Raw genomic sequence first — 21,286 nt, forward strand, 5'->3', positions numbered from 1 at the left:
TAACAAGGGGGAAACGAAGAATTAAACCACCGGGAAAAGGCAGGATATTCAGCCCTTCTAATAGAACAACCGAGAACCCAAGCAATCGACAGCCGTGCGGGTGAGACCTCTCTTCATTAGAGGGGCACCTCAGTTATGAACCTCGGCTTTTGGGCTTTCTGTTTATTCCCCCTTGGTCAGTACTAAGGTGTGGAAACTTTCCCCCAGCCGTCCCTAGGATTGTTTACATCCCCAAATTACTGGGGGGGGGGGGGGGGGGGGCACTAAATTTCAGCCCTCTCAGAGGGGCACTTTTATCACTGACCTCCCCACCCCCACCCCCTACTTCCAGTGCCTGAGCCCCAGAATAGCTGTGGGTTTACGTTTAAATCTTTTCTCATTCCATTTGATCAATAACAGAAAAACCCTTACCCACCGCCGAGAGAACAGCAGAGAAAACAAATGTCAACCTGGTACAATTATAAACTCCCACCCGCTAACCCTTTCCCCAGACTATGGTACATCTCTTTGGGAGTAAGCACCGATACACGAGATAGGGGGGGGGAGGGGGAGGGGGACCCCCGTCTCTTACTGCCGCAAGCTACAACGTCAGGGAACAATTTGGGGTATGGGCACGGGTGATTCGGCTCCTGTTCCCTCATTCCAGTGCCTTCCTCCCTCCCTGACTGGATAACTTTATCTTCCAGCTTTCTCTGCTCTCTGGACTGCAGGGTCAGCGCCGGGGGTCATTCATGGCTGAAGCAGGCCTGTGCGCTCTAAGAGGGAAGGAAACAGCCAAGGCAGTTCCAGTAATGCGGCTGCACTGCTCCTAACAGGGCAAAACTAGTCCTGGGTGGCTTTGTGTGAACTCCCTGCCTCATTTCTAATTCTCTAGCTCTCCTCCCCCCCCCCCATTTCCTGCCTTACATTTCTGGGCCTATTTTTCTTTATTGCCCTTTGGAGCCTAATTGGGGGAAAAAAACGAAGAAGAAACACAAGTGAAACTCTCTCTTTAATGATTTGTAATAAATCCAGCCAGTGTTAGCAAGGGATGCTGCTCCTGTCACTCTCCTCTCAGCGCCAACACAGTCGTGACTGGGAGGGGGAGTGGCAACAAAGCCGCCAAGCACATCTTACTTTTAATCAGGTGGGCCCTAGCCCTGGGGGGGTGACGAGGTGTTAGTGCCGCTGCCTCCACTGACACAGTTTCCCTGATGCTGGAACCGCGTCAGCAGGCAGTGGCTTCTGCCTCAGCAGTGAGAAAGAGGGAAGGGAATGGGGGAGGGGTGTGTGTGTGTGTGGGGGGGGGGGGTGAGCACAGCGAGGAGGAGGTAAGTGTGAATCTATGCAAATCCTCCAGTGTCTCATTTCCATCCCATTAAAACTAACTTCCCTAGAGCTGTGCTTGTTATAGCAGCTTCCAGAGAGGAAAAGCCCTATGAAATCCACTCTGACCCTGGTCTTTAGTGTAACCAGGCTCAGGTTCAAATATAGGCAAGATAAGCAATTGTCTAGGGTGCCAAATATCCAAGCCAAAGAGGAATGCAACTGTGCCAAGGAGGAGCCGGTTCCAGCCTCTCACTTCAAAGGGGCGCTGGTATGGCATCTGGGTCTCTGGGGAGGGGTAGGAGTAGTAGTCGAGGGGCTTCACCCACTGTCTGATTGCCAGGGACTTCTGCACCCCTCCCCCCATCTTTCCCCCATTCTCCAATTCTGCCTATGGGCACCCAAATCCTAAATTCCTCAGTGTAGCACTTGACTGATTCTTTTGATCCTCCACAGGGCCAATGAAACAGACCTGAACCAAACCTAATAATACTCTTTATTAGTCCTTCCAGGAATACTCTAGTGGTTAGAGAACCAGGGAAGCCAGAGTTCAAATCCCACTTCTCCCACTGATGATCCTTGTAACCTTGGGCAAGTCACTTCACCCTCCATTGCTTCAGGTACAAACTTAGAGCCTGATTTACTAAGGATTTTTCTCCCATCCTGTGTCTATGGGGGAAAACGCTTTGAAAATGAGGCCCCTGGATGGTAAGCCCTCTGGGGCAGGGAAATATTTACTGTTCCTGAACTGTAACATGCCCTGAGCTTAGATTTGGAAAGGTGAGCAAGTGACTCCAAATCCAGGGTCAGAAACCTTTAAATGCACTCCCAACAGGAATAACTTCCAGCAACTTTAGTGCATTTGCAATTTAGATTTTGCCAATTACTAAACATTTGGTATGCCTGCCAATCACAATTTAACTTCGTTGGCAGTGGATAAACCAGAGACCAGGCTGGTTAGTTCTGTAACCATAGGGCTGAGGTCCTACCCCAAGGGCCCTCTTCATTTTCACGGGCCTATGATGCCCTCACCTCCCACACCTTCCATAAGCCCACTCTCACCAGGATTCCCTGTCTTGGGAGCGATTTCTCTCCAAGGCCCCGAGCATTGTTCCAGCAGTCTTACTATCCATGGTAATAAGCATGCTGCTCTCTGGATGTAGTCCCAACATAACTTCTTATTGATTTTAAATTGAAATAAATGACAATGCACAGGTTCCTATTCAATACACTCCATTACATAATCCCCCTCCAATAAATCTGCGACTCTGCAAAGACAGTGCTGTCTACTCTCTCTTTCCCTGTCCCATCCCAATTGCAGGGGCAGTTTTGGGACATGATACTTCAGTTGGTCCAGATGACCTAATTCAAAGTCCCATTTGCCATACCTTAATTCAGATGGCTCAGTTAGACTTCTGTTTGTCCAACCTCCTCCGTTCCCTCCATGGCACCTCCCGACTCCTCTCGGTGACATTTCCAGTGCATAATGCCAGATGGGGGTCACTGTTCTCCTTTCTTCTTCTTCTCTTCCTCCTCGGGGATACTTTTGGATGACCCAGACTCCTTTCATCTCCTGTAGTTGATGGGGGGGGGGGGGGGGGGTCTAAATTCCTCTGGCAGAGGAGTTTAGGTGGCAACCAAAATGGGACCAGTGACCAAAAAACCCAGAGAATAAAAGGAAGGGGGCCATAGAAGTTCCTTGAAAAGAACTTCACAAAACCAGGCAAAACAAGTTCTTAATCAAAAAGGGAAAAACCCGTTTACTACGCTTTGTAAATCCAAGCCTTACCTCATAAGGCCCAAGGGTCCTTCTTTCCCAAAAAAAATAAAAGGAAAGGAAACAGGGACAGCTCCATGCTGCCTCCTGAAAAGGCGAATTTAAAATCCATCCCCGGTCTCAATGCTTCCCCCTTTCTTATAGGAACAGAACGCAAGCAACACATGGGGGAGTCCGAAAGCACTTGGCGCACCTCTCCTCTACCTACACAGAGGGCGGGGATTTGTTAGGCAAGACCTAGCAGGGCTCTACAGTTACAATTCTAATCCTTGATAAAGTTTCAGCAGCAGAAATTATTTTTCAGCAGCAGAAATTATTTCCTCAAATAATCTGCAGATACAGACAGAGCCAAAACTAAAAGCTGGAGTGTAAACAGAAAACAAAACTTTAACCTAGTAAAGTTATCAGGCTACTTACCATGGTCAGCTGTGGGCTAGAGCAGAGGAACTGACCAGCAAGGAAAATGCTGAAGATTGTCAATGTCTCCTGCCTTTCCCCCCCACATCCACTCCCCTCTCTCTGAACTTCTTCGGGGAAACTCCTCCAAATGTACTGGACTTTCATTGAGGCGTGAGGTTTACGTACTGAAACACCAGCTCGGACAGCCAGGCTCCCAGTCACATTTGGTCTCATATAGTTTCCCAAGTAGAAACCCTTAGAAGTTTTACAGTTATGGGGGCAACAGCTCCACTGCTCACAGGGGAAGGATAATCACCAAAAGAAAAGCCAAGCTCTCCATACCCCCAGCCCTCTTCCTCTACCTTCCCAGAAGATAAGAAAAAATAGACACTTGTCAGGGGGTATGCGGGATCTGGCTTTGATGTACTTCTCTGCCAGACTCCCTTATGCCCCTCCCTCTGGTTTTCTACATCTAGGCCAATTGGGCAGAATATAAGCGCACATCCCCAATCACACATCCAGGATCGTCCTTCAATTCTCTCGCCCATCCTCTCACATTCAAACACAACAGAAAAACCACTGTAAACCATTTTGGAATCAAAAGCTGCAGCTTTATTGTATTAGTACCCAAGCTGATGAACAAAGCATCATTTATAACAACTGAACAATCCCCCCAGTAGCTTAGCCGCTACTGCACAGTAAGCTAAAACTACCTCCAAGTCACCAGATCTGTAGGTCCATCGATCTCAGGTTCCCACCACAGCCAGCAAGGCACCCACTCTCAACACATCGCATCTCCAGTCCCCTCAAAATCCTCTTAATTTCCCAGCATGTGCTCGGGTACCCCCCCCCCCTGCTGCAACAGCTGGAATACATAGCAAATAACCATAAATAAATAATGTCACAAAACCAAAAACTAACAGAGAGAAAAGGGTGGGCAGGAGAAGGTTCAAAGCCATGAAATAGCTGCTACCACCTATTCCTCTCCCAAGCAAATCCTTGTGGAAGGTGATGTTTGAAACCTCGGACAAGAAAGATCAGCTCTAAAAGTCAAACAGAGAAGTTGAATATAAAGAAAGGCGTGGTTTCTTTAGGAGTAGCAAGCGTTACAAGCAAGTGGTGTAAGCTCAAACCTACTCAGTGATTTATAGTTTGTGAACAGCTTTATAAGGATTTACCTTCAGCCAATCGCCAGGTGTCTGCATTTCCCTGCCCCCCTTATCCCATGTCCAATTATTAAATTTTGCGTATGTACTTGCCCTGCGACTAGGGGTGTCGCACTGCTCCTCGTGCTGCCTGTGACGTACGCGGAAGCTGGTTTCTCTTCTTTGTTTAAGTTTCGTTTTCCTTGTTCTGACGTTTCTCATTGCTTCATCATTCATACAGTGAGCAGGAGCGGGTAATTTAAAACAAACCCATGCAGCTGGACCAATCACAGCTGCTGATGGTTTTTGCCTGTAGAGATGCATGGGATGGGGGGGGGGGGGAAACAAAGCAACCAATCATAATCCTTGAACTTCCCATCTCTTAACCTATGAGCCTCGGCAGCCACTTGGGACTGGTCTCACCGAGCCAGGAAGGAGGGGGAAAGAAGGAGGGGGAGTGAGGAGGAGTGGCCAATATCTCTGGCTGACCTGGGGCCCATGTTATCTTAGGCAGAGCGGGACCAGCCCCAGCGCTGCTGTTCCATTCACTAAACACTCCTCCTTTGATTTCCAGATAAGGTCTTTGCTGGGATGCTTACTGGTGCAGAGATCAAAGGCCCTGTCTCTTGTCATCCAGCAACTTTGGGATCCATTATCTGAGTTATAAAACTAACATCACAGGGGCTCTCTGTGTTCAGCTCAAAGGTGTACTGAATCAGCAGACAAGAGAAGCATTGTAACCACAGAAAATGCAAGCATTACAAAAAAATTACAGAACATAGGACAGAAATTAATCTCTTTATGACATTGCTCAACATCTGTCTACACTTCAGCACACACACACACACACACACACACACACCCCTACCTATACTTGAAGAGAATAACCCAAAATGGCCTTGTTAGCAGAAGTGTCAGTTTCAAGAGACTATTTTGTACTATGCATGGGAGAAAGAAGATCATCAAATACCAAGAAATGCAATCAGAGACCAAGAAAATATGGCAGAAAGATGCAGGAATGGTCCCACTGCCCTGATTGAAAAGAACCTCCGACGGCGCCTTGATATGCTGCTTGTGTAAATTATATCTTATGTGAGTTCCAGAAGGAAGCTGTCTTTGGACCGATGGAAATATTAAGAAGGGCACGAGCAGTAAATCTGAGAGGCTGAAAGCATGCACAACCTATCCCGGCTTACGAGTGAGGTTCGTTTTTACCATGGCATCCAAAAATCTCATTTGGAAACACAAAGCTCGTATCCTGGTGGCTGCACAGTCCGTCAGATTTTCAGGATAGCCACAGTGAATGTGCATCAGATATATCTGCATGTATCGGGGCTCCAACATGTGCCAATGGATCTCATGCATATTCACTGTGGCTATCCTGAAAACCTGAGTGGCTGTGGGGTCCCCAGGACAGGTTTGGGAAGCCCCTGGATTAAGCTGAGAATAAGGACAGCAGGGTTGCCCTTTGAATAAAGCTTTTGGCTTCACTGATTGTGAGTGAGAAGGGATTGGTTATGGAAAAATCTCTGCTTACCTGCCAGCAGTGAGACAGCCGTGCTAAATGATTTAACAATAGTAAAGAGTGGCTCAGTGAGCGGACCAGAGCTGACAAGGACTTGATAAGACATTGGTGGCAGACTGCTGGATAAAATGCATTGCCCACAAGTTATTGGCCAGCAATTGTGTGTTTTGTGGGCTTGTCATTGTTATTTGTGGAAGCTCTTTTGACTAAAGAGAGAGCGGATTAACTGAATCCTAATCTTACCGTGTTGGCTTGCCTAGACCTGTCATGGGTTTGGGGAATCCCCGCATGCATGTTTTGGGGGGAAAGGGGGCAGAGATGGAAAGAGGTCACCCTGCTCCTCGCTGTACGTGAATTAAAGGCCAGTTCAAGGAACATCTTCAGGGGGGAGGGGATCTGTTTCAGCTTCAAAGAATCGCAAAGCAAAGATAAAACTGCCCTCTAGGGCGTCCCCCAGCCCCACTCCGAACATGGCAGGTTTTGCAGAGCGTCGCTGACTTGCTTGTACAGTTGTGCAGGTTCTCAGTGGGGTCCCTGTCTCCTTACAGCCCTGCTGTCTCTGCTGTCTAAAATTATATCTGCTCCGATGTGTTCATTCTCTTTTATTCTCTCTCCCTTTTTTCGTTTCTTTCTCTACAGCTCTCTTAGTAAACCAGGGTAAGTCTTTCTTTCTCTTCTCCCCCCCTTTCCCACATCATTCCAAAGTATCCCTCCCACACCTTTTTTTTTTTATCCTGCCAAGCCTTGTGTTCCGTTGCATCCTCTCAGCAAACCTGCTCGTGACCCGCCTGTCTCACCATATCCCCTGCCCCGCCTGGCCGGCAGCCATCACCATGGTGGCCATCAAGGTCCTGGAAAACCACTTTCCGTGTCTGTTAGCAAGGATAGCCCCTTGGGAGACATCACAGACTTCTGCCAGATAGAAGAGAGCAGACAGCACAGACTGAAAAATGTGCCCATTGTGTCTCTTTAAAAAAAAAAATTATTTATAAAAACTCAGCCATGAAAGATGTTTGGTGGCCTTAAATGGCCTCTTCCACTTTCCTGTAGAAAGCTGAGGGCACCAGACACCTGACACTGCCTGTCAGATGCACACAAGTGGTGCATGGGAATTCTCTGTAATTGTAATGATCTAGTAGTAGTTATAATTACTACACTATCATCACTTGACTGTAGTGCAAATTGTAAGCCATGTGCACTAGTTCATTAAAGCTCTTGATTTCTTTTCTCACCAGCTGAGCTCCCAGGTTTTTGTTTGTTTTTTTTTTAAATGCCACACAGTGTCAAAGGGGCAGCACTAAGCTAAGCTCCAGATTGTCCCATGTAAGAAAAACTATTGATGGCAGGCTTCCAAGTGACTCGTGCTATGTGCTCTCCTTTAGATGAGAAGGATAAAAAGCTAACAGCAGAGGAAGAAGAAGCCAAGAGAATTGCAGAGATGGGCAAACCCATCCTGGGCGAGCACGCCAAGCTGGAGGTGATCATTGAGGAATCCTATGAATTTAAGGTAAGTCATCCTTTTGGTGAAATGCTGCTCTTCGCTGGGACCCTATCCAGTTGGAGACCCTTCACTGCTGTAGCCTTGTGAGTCTAGTCTTATGTTGCCCTTATTGGCACCCCAGATTTCAATGTCTTTAGTGCTGATATGTTATTTTCCTAATGAAATTGCTGCTCCCCCAGTGTTAATATGTCAACAAGGAGGCCATTATGCATATGGGGCTGTGACTCTCAGTTGTATAGGACACAATAATGTCACTCCATCCCTCTGGGGCCGATGCAGTAAAGTGTGTCCAACCTAGCGCACAGGTTTACGCGCAGTTGGATGCACGCTTTGGACATGCTAGACTAGCACCTGATGCAATAAGGGGATTAGCACATCCAAAACACGCGCCCAAACAAACACGTAGCCGATAGCGCTCATCACATGTAAATTCCATGTAGATGAGGCTATATTACCCCCCTGATGCAGTAAATCCCGGGCACCCAACGCACACTTTTTAACATGGGAAATTTAATGCCAGCCTCGGAGCTGTCGTTAAGTCATTGCGCCAGTCAAGGGCTCATGAGAAATGCAAAAATACTGTTCTTTATGGTTCCTTCTTAGATCTACTGCTTGCGGTGTTTAAGTGTGAAGGAATAATGTAACAACCTGATCTTAAAAAAAAAAATTCTGGATACACAATAAACATGCACAATATACACGTTCTAGTGTATATTGTGTGTGTGTGTGTGTGTGTATCGGGTGAAATCAACTGAGGCGGGATAAAACGAATGCTCGTATTGGGCGCCCATTGCAATTGTGGGCACACAGCCACATCTCCCAGGTGCCCGATGCATTTGAGCACCAGGAACACAAATTCTTCCCTAGCACCTTCTGTTTAACACAGCAGCTCTTTTACATATTGCCTCGGGCACCCAGGAGAGGTGGCTGTGCGTGCATCGTATCGAGCACCCATTTTGCCGCGTGTCTTATTGCATCTGTGTGGCATATGCCTGAATATATTTCAGATAGAGGGAGAGAAAAGGTCAAAGAGGCAGATTCTACCACACACGTGATCATAGAGTTTGAAACCTCTGGAAGGTCTGTGATTTTCGTGCAAGTTGTTGCCTTTCTAGGAGTCAGTGGGCTGTATAGATAACCAGTGGAACCCACAAAAAATGTTATGAGTTAGTGGCTCCTTTCACAGACAGACTAGGATATAGTTTGCTCCTCTGTCTTTATACCTATTATACTGACTCTACGGAATTTGTTGGTATTGCAGCCTCTGACTCATCTGCTATACTGACACCCTCTGGCCACTGCTGGTACTGCAGCCTTTCCCTAGTCACAGACAGACAGACAGACAGACACACACACACACACACACACACACACACACACACACTCTCACTGTCACTGATAGTATACAATTGGAATGTCAAACAGATGGCCTGTGGGCCAAAAGTATTTTTTAGTGGCCTGCTGTTTATGAAATGTGTGCACGCATCCAATGATGGCTTGGGTAATGGTGGAAAATTTGGGCTGTGTTGGAGAGAAGCTATTGCTGCTGCTGGGCCTGGGCCTGGGGTGGACAAGTCGCCAGCACTGCAGCAGCAGGACCCAGATCTAGCCTGGAAAGAAGTCTCTGTGGCCCAGCCCAGCGTGGAAAGCAGCAGCTGCCACGAAGAGCCAATGTGTGTAAGCCTGGGCCCAGCATGGAGAGAAACCATTGCAACTGAGTCCAGGCTTGGGCCCACCGTGGGAGAGCTGGGACTGCCCCCCCCCCCCCCACCATCAGGCTGCAGAAGAAAAGAGACTGGAGAGAGGAAGGAGGAGAGGAAGGAGGAGAGGAGAAAAGTTGGAGAGAAAGAAATGCTTTTAAAGTAAAAAGTAAGTAAAATAAGCAAAAAAAAAAAAAAGCTATAAAGAAAATGTATTTACCTGGCTCCAGGTTTGTTTGGGGGGGTGGGAAGGGTTTTCACAAAGATTTCCCACCCCTGGTGGAGCAGGACGAGGAGGCAGGGCAGGGCTCAGCAGGTGACAGGGAAATCATACTGAGGCTCACCTGAGGTACTGAACCCAGGCTCAGTGGGAGTGGCCCCATGCACTGACGTTCCAGAGCTTTACCTCCACTCTACCTGCCTCCAGGTCTGGATTCTGCTCCACCTTTTGCTGTCCAAGGTAGTGGACAGGGCCGTCTGGCTGCAGAACTGGAGGCCACAGGCAGCGACACGTTAGGAGAGCATGCAGGTCTCTCAAAAAAAAAAAATGGATTAAGTCAAATGTTTGGGCAAAGAGTCAGCGGAGAAGAAGTAGAAATAGGAAACAAATGATAAAACAAGTGAAAAAGCATGATAAAATGTCTAATCAGGATTCTGTTTCTGCTCGTAGGGAATTTTGCTGTGGCTGGGGTGGGGAGGGGAGTTGTGCTCGGTTTACTGATTTTGAGGGTAATAATGAGCCTCCCCATAAAGGCTCCGCAGAGTTTCAATTACAATGTATTAATTAATCATATTTCTTTAAATGAAATTAAAGCGATACACATAATAGTAACAAAAGTTGTACTCGATGATAAAATATGTAAACATATTTTTTAAAAAAATCTTAAAAACAGCTAAAACAAAATTTAAACTGATAAAATGCAGAGAAAAACACAACCATAAAAAGCAGATAGAAGAGCAACAAAAATGGGAACGAACAGACCAAAATAAAAACAACATATAGCAATAGTAAACAGTACTTAATGTGAATGACCAAACCTAATAAAACAGGTTTAAAAAGGAGAAACAGACCATGGTCATTCGAAATGATTGTGGTTAAATAAAATCCTAGAAAGCCCTAGAAAAAAGAAAAGCTTTTCCAGCCTTCCTAAATTTTAAGTAATTTTTTTCACAATGCAGCTGTAATGGTGGAGTGTTTCAGAAACCAAGTGCCAGCCAGGAAAAGCAGATCCCCCAGGTACTTCCTGGCCCGATTTGTCTGGAGATGGGAGAACCAGAAGCTCGTGTTGTGACAATCGAAGGGAGCGTGAAGGACAGTGAGGGACTGTCGAGTCTGCTAGATAAGGAGGAGTTCCAAAGCGAAAGGCCTTAAAAACTAAACACCCTATTTTTGAACTGTGTGTGCTTTTTGCTTAAATTATCCTTTTGGTCAGGTAACCTTGGCACCTTCTTCCACTCCTTCCCATTCTGCCAAAATCATCAGAGAATATTTTGCAAGGTCCGTGTCAAGGTCTCTCTTTGTTAAGTTGAGAAAGGCAAAATGTAGGGAAAGGGACTAACGTACCTCACCACACTCCTCCTATAAAATATATATAATCCTCCAGACCCTGTGTCCCTGCACCGATGAGGCAAGGTCAATATGGAGCACCTGGGATCCAATGCACCCCAATGCAGCTTTAGGTTCATTCTAATTGGGGAGAAGAACTCTATTTACAGTTCTTAAGGTTCCTACGCTTAAGACTTGACAGTGGTCTCAGGTATTCCCTTTCACAACAAATAAATACATGCACTGAAAATAAATGTCTCCAGCAGTGACAGACTGAACCAATATACATCTCCTTGGAGACGAATCTAGTTAGGCAGTGTACATGAATCCTATGTTCTGTTACAATGTAGCAACCACTTGCAATGTCCCTTTCAAGAGTTAATGGGCATGACTTCCCTCTACTCTAGGACAGTCCATGGTTCCTGTACTCCAAAGAGAAATGGTAAATCTGCTCTTGTCTCCCTTTGTGGGCCTGTAGGGCACATTCCTTCTTGAGCACCTCTTGATTCTTCTTGGTGTAAGTACCTAGATGGCACTGACTGCTCCAACCCCCCTATGAAGATTTTTGGTGCCTCGCTGACAGCTGGTGCAAGAATTGAATTAGTTCATATAAAACTCCTCTTCATTCACAACAAGGATCAATGTAGTTTCCAGCTCATGTTCTGGCAAGCCATACAGACTACTAAACCCATAGATCCTGGGTCTGCAGCTCCTGGCCAACACACAACAGCATCTTACTACCTGTATCTCTGCAATCATTCAAAATCTCTCTCAGATTCTCTACAGGTCAGAATCTAAAATCCCTGGATTGCACCATTAGAGGACACCCTATGGATGCGAGGAAAATGGTATCTTCCCATTACCTACTCTATCCAATTGCAATATGACCTCCTTGTGAGGTGGAACTAGAGGATCCCTACATATGCCAAGGATAACATTCTTCCAAGGGAAGCTGCTGTGTCTCGTAATGAGATGCACTTATAATAGAATTGTTGTCAATAGAATGTTCTTCTACCGGGAGTTCTAATAAGTGAAATACGTTGTGTGTTTTCAGCATACATTTTAAAGTTGTGTACAATAGAAACACAACTGCAGAAAAAGACCATACGGCCTATCTAGTCTGCCCATCCATGCCAACTAATTAGAAACATAGAGACATGTTGATGTTGACAATAATAGTCACGATACATTTGGGACCTGGATGGATTCAGTCATAATATCTTGAGGTTTGATAGGAATAAATAAATCCCTTCAGTTCATCTTGTTTTCCTCCTACATGAGGGCGGCAGGTTTTTCAAGTCAATGAAAGCTCTCTGGTGAATTCCTGTACTGCCTTTCCTCTGGTTTGCAGACATCTTTCAGTCTCTAGCTAATGCACAGTTTTATATAAGTGCTTCTATGCTAGCTAAGGGATGAAAAGGATAGAGGATACATTTGTGGATGTCTGCATATTTTGTCTCTTTATATTTGTGTACATGTGGGTCTGCATACAAGTATACAAACCAAATAATAGTACAAATCAACCCCTATTTATTTGCATCCTAAATGTTAATGCAAAGAAACTCTGGGGAATAACATACCTTTGCTCAAGAAGTATAGCCTTCCTTATTCAGAAGCAGAAACCATCAGAAATCATCAGGTGAACCTACTGAGATGTGGAAATTTCTACTGCCCTTGATTGAGAAAACAATCCATTCATAATTCAGATGGATGGCTTCATCCTTTCTATAGAACATACCCTGCCCATTTTTCAAACTTCCTGATACATGGCATAAATGAAAATACTGCAACACTGAGGAAAGATTGAGACAGATCAAGGTTTGCCCTTGTTTTGTTCTTGTGCAAAACTTGTGCCAGATTCATCAACAAACAAATCCCATTATTTTCAATGGAGTAAACAGTGGTGCAGATGGGCAAGTTGGCATCTATCCAGCACCAACTTGCTCCTAATCCTTGGATTTCTTATTATAATTTCTACATGCTCAAGTGTTTCTTCCTGTTACCCTGATATTTTATAATCTTGTAAGCTGCGCACTTACCTCTTCAATCCAAAGACACCACTGTGGGAACCATTGGACATCTTTGTATTAACAGTAGCTGGTTCGGAGAATGCCAGTGAAGTTGTTGAAGGGCCACAGGAGAAAGCTTGAACTCTAGATCAGAAACTCCTGTAAGACCCCCAGAAGGAGCCATGCAGCCCAACAGTTTTCTAATACCACATCCAGATATTCATGGTTCCAGGAGTGATGTGGTTGGAGGGAGGAAATGCCAAGACAGCTGGACATGTGAGGCCAAGAGCACCAGTGGGGGAGATTATTGGTCTAATGCTGAAGCTGAGATCTGCTGGGGTTTGTTCTGACTGTGTTGGGTTTGCACTGCTTTTTTTATCACCTTCATCAATCATTTCACAGCGAGAGGGAACAGTCCTAGAATGGCCATGGGCAGTCATGCTGGTGGCTGTCCCAATTACAAGTTTACTACAGGAAACTTCTGCAAAAGCACCAGTTCCTCCAAAAAATGTCGGTACTCATTACCCAGACTGGCTACGGCTGGAGACAGGATGCTGAGTTCAATGGCTCTTGGTCTGAGCAAGCACAACACTTCTTATGGTCTTATATAGAAGTTGGTCACTAGAACAGAGGCTACAGTTATAAAGGAGTCATTATTCAATTGTTTTTTTAGACTGAAATTGGCAAATAATTTTAGGACCTGCACCCAATCATTGAAGATCATAGCATTAATATTTCAACAAAAGGCAGATATATCACATCTATGAAGACCTCATATTCCTCTGTAATGAAGGATAAAATACCATCTTACCTAGCAAAATATCTCTGGGAAAAAGAACTTCAATCTTATTGATTTTCTTCAGTCAGGACTGCTTCTGCTTCCTGAGATGCTTATAAAATATTTTATCTTATTTTTACATTTATACCCTACCTTATTAACCCAGAGGGAATCCCCAAAGTAGCAATTTGATGGAATCTTTCTGCAATTCCCTTTAATTTAAATATTAAAGATGACCCTCTGAGACTGTGCTCCCTGTGTCCAAGGTTTACTGCCTTCCCACTCCCAGTCATAGGACTAATCATGCAGAAGGAATTGGTGGTGCTCCAGTGACTTTTGATAGCTTAGGCATCTCAGCTGTGTTGGAAACTCAGCATGAGACAAAAACTTGGTCCCTTTTTTTTTTACTGGATCCAGACACATACTGGTTACTGTGGTTATTCTTTCATAAAAGGATCTCTCTTGTTTATGGGTAAAACGTTAGACTTTTTCTGGACATTTCCAAAGTTACCCAGAATAAGTTGTTATTTTTGGCTCTGCCATAACAGCTTTGCTTTCTTGGGGTGGATTTATTTTTAAAGTTTCTGTACAAGTGTATCGTTATATCAAGGAACCATTTTATATTTTTTGACTCTGTTCAGCTGGCATGCTTTCTTCTAGACAAATCTGCTCAGCCACCCTCTGCTCTACCTAGAGAAGTTTTCTGTACAAAATAGAAGATTCTTGGTTGGCAACAGTATTTGTCTGAACTTTATTGATATATAAACCCTATTCTTTTTTTTCTTTTTTTCCTCTTGTTCCCCTTTTTTGTGGATTTGATAAGGAATGGAATAGAATATTTTTTTCTTGGCTTGATATCTTTTTTTCATATGTAAATATGATGAGAACATTTTTTGATATTTTCCTTTTTTATGTTTTCGATGGGTTTATGTTGGAATTTGTCTGTTAAAAGAATGCATAAAACTGCTGGTGTCAAATTGGTGCAATTTTTGCACAGGACCAAAGCTGGGGAAAACCGTTGATAAATTATCCTCTGAATTTCTGTGTGCTAAGAAACCTGCTTCAGTTCTGGGGTGATCAGAAGCTTCAATTCTGTGTAGTATTCTCTTCCCTCAGCACAGTAATCATAGCTTTGTAACCCTTTTTCTGCACACAAAAATTCATGTGAAACCCCAGACACTATCTCCTTTGTTGAATTTTGATAGTTTTCCATTCCAGTGCTGTGTTCAAACGTCTAATGATGATATTAATAATGATGATGATGAGTGCAAGGCTGTATGAAAATAAATAATGTGGCTGGCAAGGTTTCAGCCGCAGACAGCTCAGCTTTAAGGTTTGAACCCAAGGATAAAGCAGGTTTGCTCAAGATCATACAGAGATGATGGTGGCAGAAGTGGGGCTGGAAAGAACCTGACTCTTTGGGCTTTCTGGCTTTGTGTTCTAGCCCATAGCTGCACTGTCAGCCTTAGTCTTAAGGAAGATTTTAAATAAATCAAGGTAAATTTGTATGATGATGAAGGGATTGTGTAGCTGCTTACGGTGGATATAAGGTCATCAGATCCTTTCTCTGGATTCATTTTTCTCCTGACCCTGTTTTAAGACCTCTGTCAACCTTTCCTCCAGTACCCACAAGAAGTCCAAATCTTTATTAACCTGATGAAGAGCCTGATTTGTAAAGGCTTTTGAATGAAAAGCTTAGTAAATCAGGCTCTAAGTTGGGGGGGGGGGGGGGGGGGACTACACTCTGAGATTTCCACATTTATTGCACTACCATTCCCAATTTTTCAAACCAGGAATTTCAAAGTTTGAATAGGGGTCATTTTCAAAGTTTCAGCAGGTAAAATCAGAAGTTACATGTGTAAGCAGCATGTATGCATGCAAGAAGTGTTTTGTAAAAGCCCAAAGTGTGTGCATGCTAGCTGTGTTGTGCATAAATGTAAATACAAAAGAGGCGTGGTTTAGGCATGTTCTGGAGGGGAGGGGTATTTCTGTAATATGCGCACACTTTAGTATTTTGTAAATGGCATACACACACACACACACACACACACATTACCAAATTTATATGCATGCTTTTACACCTGCCATTTGAATCATGAAAATGAAATTGCCCTTGCAGTTTTTGGGCATAGGGTCTAGGTGAATTGGTGGACATGTGGAAGTGTGGGTGAACTGAAGATTAAAAGTACATGCACAATTATTTTCATCCATGGAGTATATAATTCTTCATGAAATACTTGCCTCTGTGCATAAACTATGTTAAATACATGCACACATTACAATTATTTTGCACATAAAATATGTGTGTCTACTGGAAGTATGTGATTCTCTCCATTACAAAAAATGTGAAACATACATACGTACTTTCAGGGCAGAGAAAGTGGTATTTCATAAACTCTGCAGCTCCTGCCACACAGTTTATAAAATACAGGCATAACTTTGTGTGCCCATGCTTATGTGTGTATGTGCTGACTTACACATCCTGTTGACAACTACTCTCCCTAAGTCTAACACTGCCCCCCCCCCCCCCCCCCCAAACTTGGGCTTCCCACACTTGTCTTGGGGGCTCCACAGCTAGTCAAGTTTTCTGGAAATCCTTAATGAATATGCATGAGCTAAATCTGCATACACCGAGTCTCCACTACCAGATGCACATTTAGCTTATGCATATTCATTGTGGATATCCAGAAAAATGGACTGACTGTGGGGTGACCTGGACAGGTTTGAGAAGATCTTGTGCCTTAATTAGTAACTTCTACGTTAGTCTTTTTACGCTTACTGGTTCCTTCTTATTGCTTCATCTCATCACAGTGAAAAAACGGTCTGTCTTTATAGCTCACTGCACGGAACATCAGCAGATTCTGACGGTGCATTTCAGCACCTCGGACATCTCCAGTGCTCACCGTCTGCCTTCTCTGTTGCCTCTCTATCTGCATCTGAAGAGACTCTGGACACTAAATGCACCCCTCCCCCTCCCTATTTTTCATCTGGTTTATTTCACTAGTTGATGTTGTCAATATTCCCAGCATGCTTTCTTATTTTCCTACCTCCTGTCTGCTGCAGATATAGATAGATAACTTTCTTTGCGTGCCAAACTGTTTTCTGGAGCTGTGCAGTTGGAAACTAAATCTATGAACCAGATGGCGAGCTGGCAGGGTCTCTCCCTGTTCCCAAGCCTCTTGCAATCAGTCTCTTTCAGTGTATATTCCTTGGCTCCATGTGTTTCTGTTCCCTCAGAAGCTTTATGAAGACCTCTTCATTTTTCTCCTCTGCAGAGCACCGTGGATAAACTGATCAAGAAGACCAACCTGGCACTGGTGATTAGCACTCACTCCTGGAAGGAGCAGTTCTTGGATGCTATCACTGTCAGTTCAGGTGAGCGAGCCACAGTCAAGGTTGCAGGTGTGAGTGGCCCTTGCATCTCGACACTCAGGAACTGAAAGACGATAGTAGCAGCAAACCAGTAATGTAAAGTAGTAACAAGTGAGAGTCAATAATAGTCACAGTCATATAATCACCTAGCAGTAGTCATATTTGAATGCAGTTCTACTGTGGCACATTCCCATATCCAAGTAACAGTAGTCAGATGAGGGGTAATTCTGAAACAGCAGAATGTGGATGAGCAGACGGGATGGGCCATGTAATCTTTATCTGCTACCTTGTTCTCTGTTTCTATAGTGATAAAATCTGTGTGCACAATGTACGAGCAGATTTTTACCAATTATTCTCAAAGCAAGCTTGCACAGGTAAGTTCACTTTGCAAATACTTGGGGTAATTTGGCCACGTATCCGCACTCATTCACTTGCACAAAATTGCACCTGCCCTCCCTTGAGAGGGTCTACGCTTTTTTTTAAATCAAAGAGTAGGCACATACGTGTTGTCTCTGCCCCTGGGACACCTCTGCTCTGTCCATGTAAGATTAATAACTCCATATTTCTGAATTGCACCTCAATAGTCACCCAGTAACACAGTTCCATTATAGTAACAGAGGTGGGTATTGACATAGTCTCATTGTGATACAGTTAAAAACATGGAGTTGTATAGGGACAGTAGATACAACTGAAGTTCTTACCAGGGCTTCTGAAACCCTGTTTTGGAGATCCAACAGCCAGTTAGGTTTTCAGGATGTCTATAATGAATATGCATGAGATCAATCTCATATACCGAGGCTGAAAAGTAGGCACATTTATCTCATACATATTTATTGTGTGGATATCCTGAAAACCACGCTGCCTGTGGGATTTCCAGGGCAGGTTTAAAAAGCCCACTTTGATGAAGGAGCAGGTCTGCCACTTTTCATCTGATCACTGTTAGAACACTGTGAAGCTGACATGCTTCCTGTCCACCAGCATTAGGCCTGAATTGACTACTTTTCACCCTTTGAAATGTTGGTGCTATGGGCACTGAAACAATCGGATGACAGGAGAGATCTAATTTTCAATCACCAATTTGTTCTGACACTGCAGTAACACTGAATCCATCACTCTCTTACCTCTCCTCCACTCTCAAAAACAGATAGAGAGTCAGGGAAGGGTTGCCTCTGAGTGGCGGAGGGAGACTGGTTCCTGCTAGTGACATAATCCAGGAGGGATCATGGTTTTAGAAGCTGGCAAGGTAGCTCCACAGTAGGTGCGTCTAAGACTTTTGTAGATTTGGAGCTGACCACAACTGGAGGAGGTGAAGTCAGCCTTTCAAAGCTGATAAAATAAAGGCAGGAAAGGAACCCTGTGTAAAGCCAATGCTTACAAATATTCGAGGTGGGTGGGAAAACTTCAGGCCTTCAATGCAGGATTTTCCATTCATCAGCTTGGGATTCCAGATTATAACAAGGTCCCCTGAAATGTGGATTAAATGGCGTTGGTGGTATGATACAGTATCTGCATTGCATTTTGTATTTCCTAGTGGCTACTTGCCCTAAAATTTTGCCAATGAGGTACTAACAAATCACCACAAGTGTCTTTTCTGGGCATCAGTGCATTTTGGATCTAGGCTGGCTTGCTCCACGCTCCTCTGTAGACTTGCAGTCTCTGTCCTGTGCTCTTACCTCCAGTCACTTATGTTCATTGCTGTTAGAAGTGGCCGATAAGGGAAATGTATGCAGAAGAGGGTGGGGACGAGGAGAGGCAGAGAGCAGCACTGCCATCCTGTCTACGAGTGGGACAATAACGTCCCCTTCCCATACAATCAATTCCTTTGGCAAAAGCCTTAGAGGAAGGCTCCTTCATTCCCTCCGATACTGTGTGTTTCTCCTCTTACCTGGGGTGCACAGCATCTCTAGAAGCAAAATATGTTGAATCTTAACCACCCAGCCAGAAATGTGATCGGTCCAGAGATAAATTGAACAGCTCCAGAAGTCGGGAATTGTCCCTGATGATTTTATTAGTGATATTATTATTATTATTATTATTATTATTAAAGGTATGCTCTCATCTTTGATTTGTGATCCACTGTATGCATGCATTTTGCAGCACATGCACACACTGAAAAGTTTCCTGAATCTGAATGCCTTCTTCCTCCGCCCCCCTTCCCCCTGCAATCAGCTACACATCAAGCAAAGAGCTGCTGCCATCTGCAGGCGAGAGGACCCACTCTGAACCAATAGGGCCTACATGGCCACATAAAAGTGGTACTGAGGAGGCACCGGGGTTAGTGTTTGAAGCCAGTTCTGCAGGCAGTTTGCATTTCCCATCATTTTATTTTATTTTTTATTTTTTTAATGGGCAACTGGCTTTGAAGGTTGGGAGAGGGAACAGAGTTTCCTGGTGATTTGACTATCAGGGCAACACATGCCGGAAAAGGGCTGCATTCTCACTGTGTCCTGAGATTATTGGCAAAATCTAGGGTGCAAAGAAGAGTTAAAAGCCTTAAAAAGAAAAATAAGTGGTGGGTAGGGAGTTAAGTGCCAAAAATTGTGCTCTAATCCTTTTTTTTGACTTCCAAACTTTCAGAATTTGAATAGGTGCTAATAAATTCTGATATCCAGCAATTAAAGGGAAGAAGGTTTATGGGAGAGCATCGTATGTGTGTGTCCTCCTACTTTGCTTTATTAGATTAATCATCTGCTTTTCCAATGTTAGCTCCAGGTGAGGAACCCCCAAAATAAATGCAATTTAAAGCTATAGAATAAAAACATTGAGTAAGAAAGTGCAAGCCCTTTTTCCTCCCAATAATTTTTGGATCTTCTTGCCTTTTTCAAAACCATGGTCAAGGTGAGCTACAATCGGGTACAGAAGGTATTTCCCTGCCCCAAGAAGGCCTGCAATCCAAGTTTTTGTACCTGAGGCAACGGAGGGTGAAGTGACTTGGCCAAGGTCACAGGGAGCATTCGTAGGAGAAGCAGGGTTTGACCCTTGCCTTCCTTGGGCCTCAGCCCTCTGCTCCAACTACCTGACAACTCCTTCACTTTTTCTGCTTTGTGTCCTGTGCACACCAAATTTTCAGTACAAGTCAGGGGGTCCAGGGAGATACACACACGTGTGCAGATTCTGTAACTGCCTGTTCCAAGAAACAGGCACCATTAGTTTTACGCCACCATTGAGCTGACCGTACCTTTTTTAAAAGAAAGGTGTTATATTTTAGTTGTATGTGATTCCCAGCACAGGGTGCCTGGTTTGTCCATATGGGCTAAGTATCCCAACCCCCCCCCGCCCCCCCCCAAATCAGAACTCTAGATCTACAGGGTGGGGTTATCACTAGAAGCTGTGACTTTTCTTTCCCCTCATTGACTCTCTAGGTGACGAGGAAGAAGAGGAGGATGCCCGTGAGGAACACCTCCCCTCCTGCTTTGACTATGTCATGCACTTCCTGACAGTCTTTTGGAAGGTGCTCTTCGCCTTCGTCCCTCCTACCGAATACTGGAATGGCTGGGCTTGCTTCTACGTTTGTATTATCATTGTGGGCATTCTCACAGCCATCATCGGTGACCTGGCCTCACACTTTGGCTGCACGGTGGGCTTGAAGGATTCCGTCACCGCTGTGGTGTTTGTGGCTCTCGGCACCTCCATACCAGGTAAACCCAGAATGAGTGTGAGCGTGACAGATTTAGAGAGGTTCCGGAAAGCTGTCAGTAGTACAACCACCTGCAAAGGACAGGAAATGTATAGAGCATCTGATCACCCTGATACTCAGATCTCAGGCTGATGCTCGCACCACTGTGTCTCCGGCATTCCCAGCCAGCCAGGTACGTCCCAACAAAACTGAAGATTAAGGGGCATGGTTTTTCAAATGTACATGAGGCTTGCAGGCAGAAGTAAGCAACTTCTAGTCCTATCTCTTCCTCACACATGCACAATCAAACACACACAGGCTTTCCCTCCCTCCCTCATACAAGCACACACAGGCTTTCCTGCCCTCACACACACACAAGCTCTCTCTCTCTCTCTCTCTCTCACACACACACACACAAATACATACTAAGGATCTCTTTCCTCACACATAAACACACACACGTTTTCTCTTCCTTACAACATAAACTGGCTCGCTCATTCTTAAATATGCATCCACACACACATTCACAGGCTGTCTCCCCCTCACTCTCAAACAAACACAGGAACTCTCTTCTTCACACATACACACAGGTTCTGTCTCTGTCACACACAAA

At 44.6% G+C, this 21,286-nt stretch overlaps 1 protein-coding gene across 1 annotated transcript in view; it reads left to right on the plus strand.

Moving 5' to 3' along the window:
* Positions 1 to 21,286, plus strand: part of LOC115073341 (sodium/calcium exchanger 2-like) — a 111,000-nt gene that overhangs the window by 80,199 nt on the left and 9,515 nt on the right. Inside the window, 3 exon segments of the mRNA XM_029571686.1 lie at positions 7,534 to 7,658; positions 16,961 to 17,060; positions 20,420 to 20,695. Of these exon segments, the coding sequence (XP_029427546.1) occupies positions 7,534 to 7,658; positions 16,961 to 17,060; positions 20,420 to 20,695 (501 nt within the window).

The sequence above is a fragment of the Rhinatrema bivittatum genome, chromosome 11 (genome assembly GCF_901001135.1).
Source record: "Rhinatrema bivittatum chromosome 11, aRhiBiv1.1, whole genome shotgun sequence".
NCBI lineage: Eukaryota > Metazoa > Chordata > Amphibia > Gymnophiona > Rhinatrematidae > Rhinatrema > Rhinatrema bivittatum.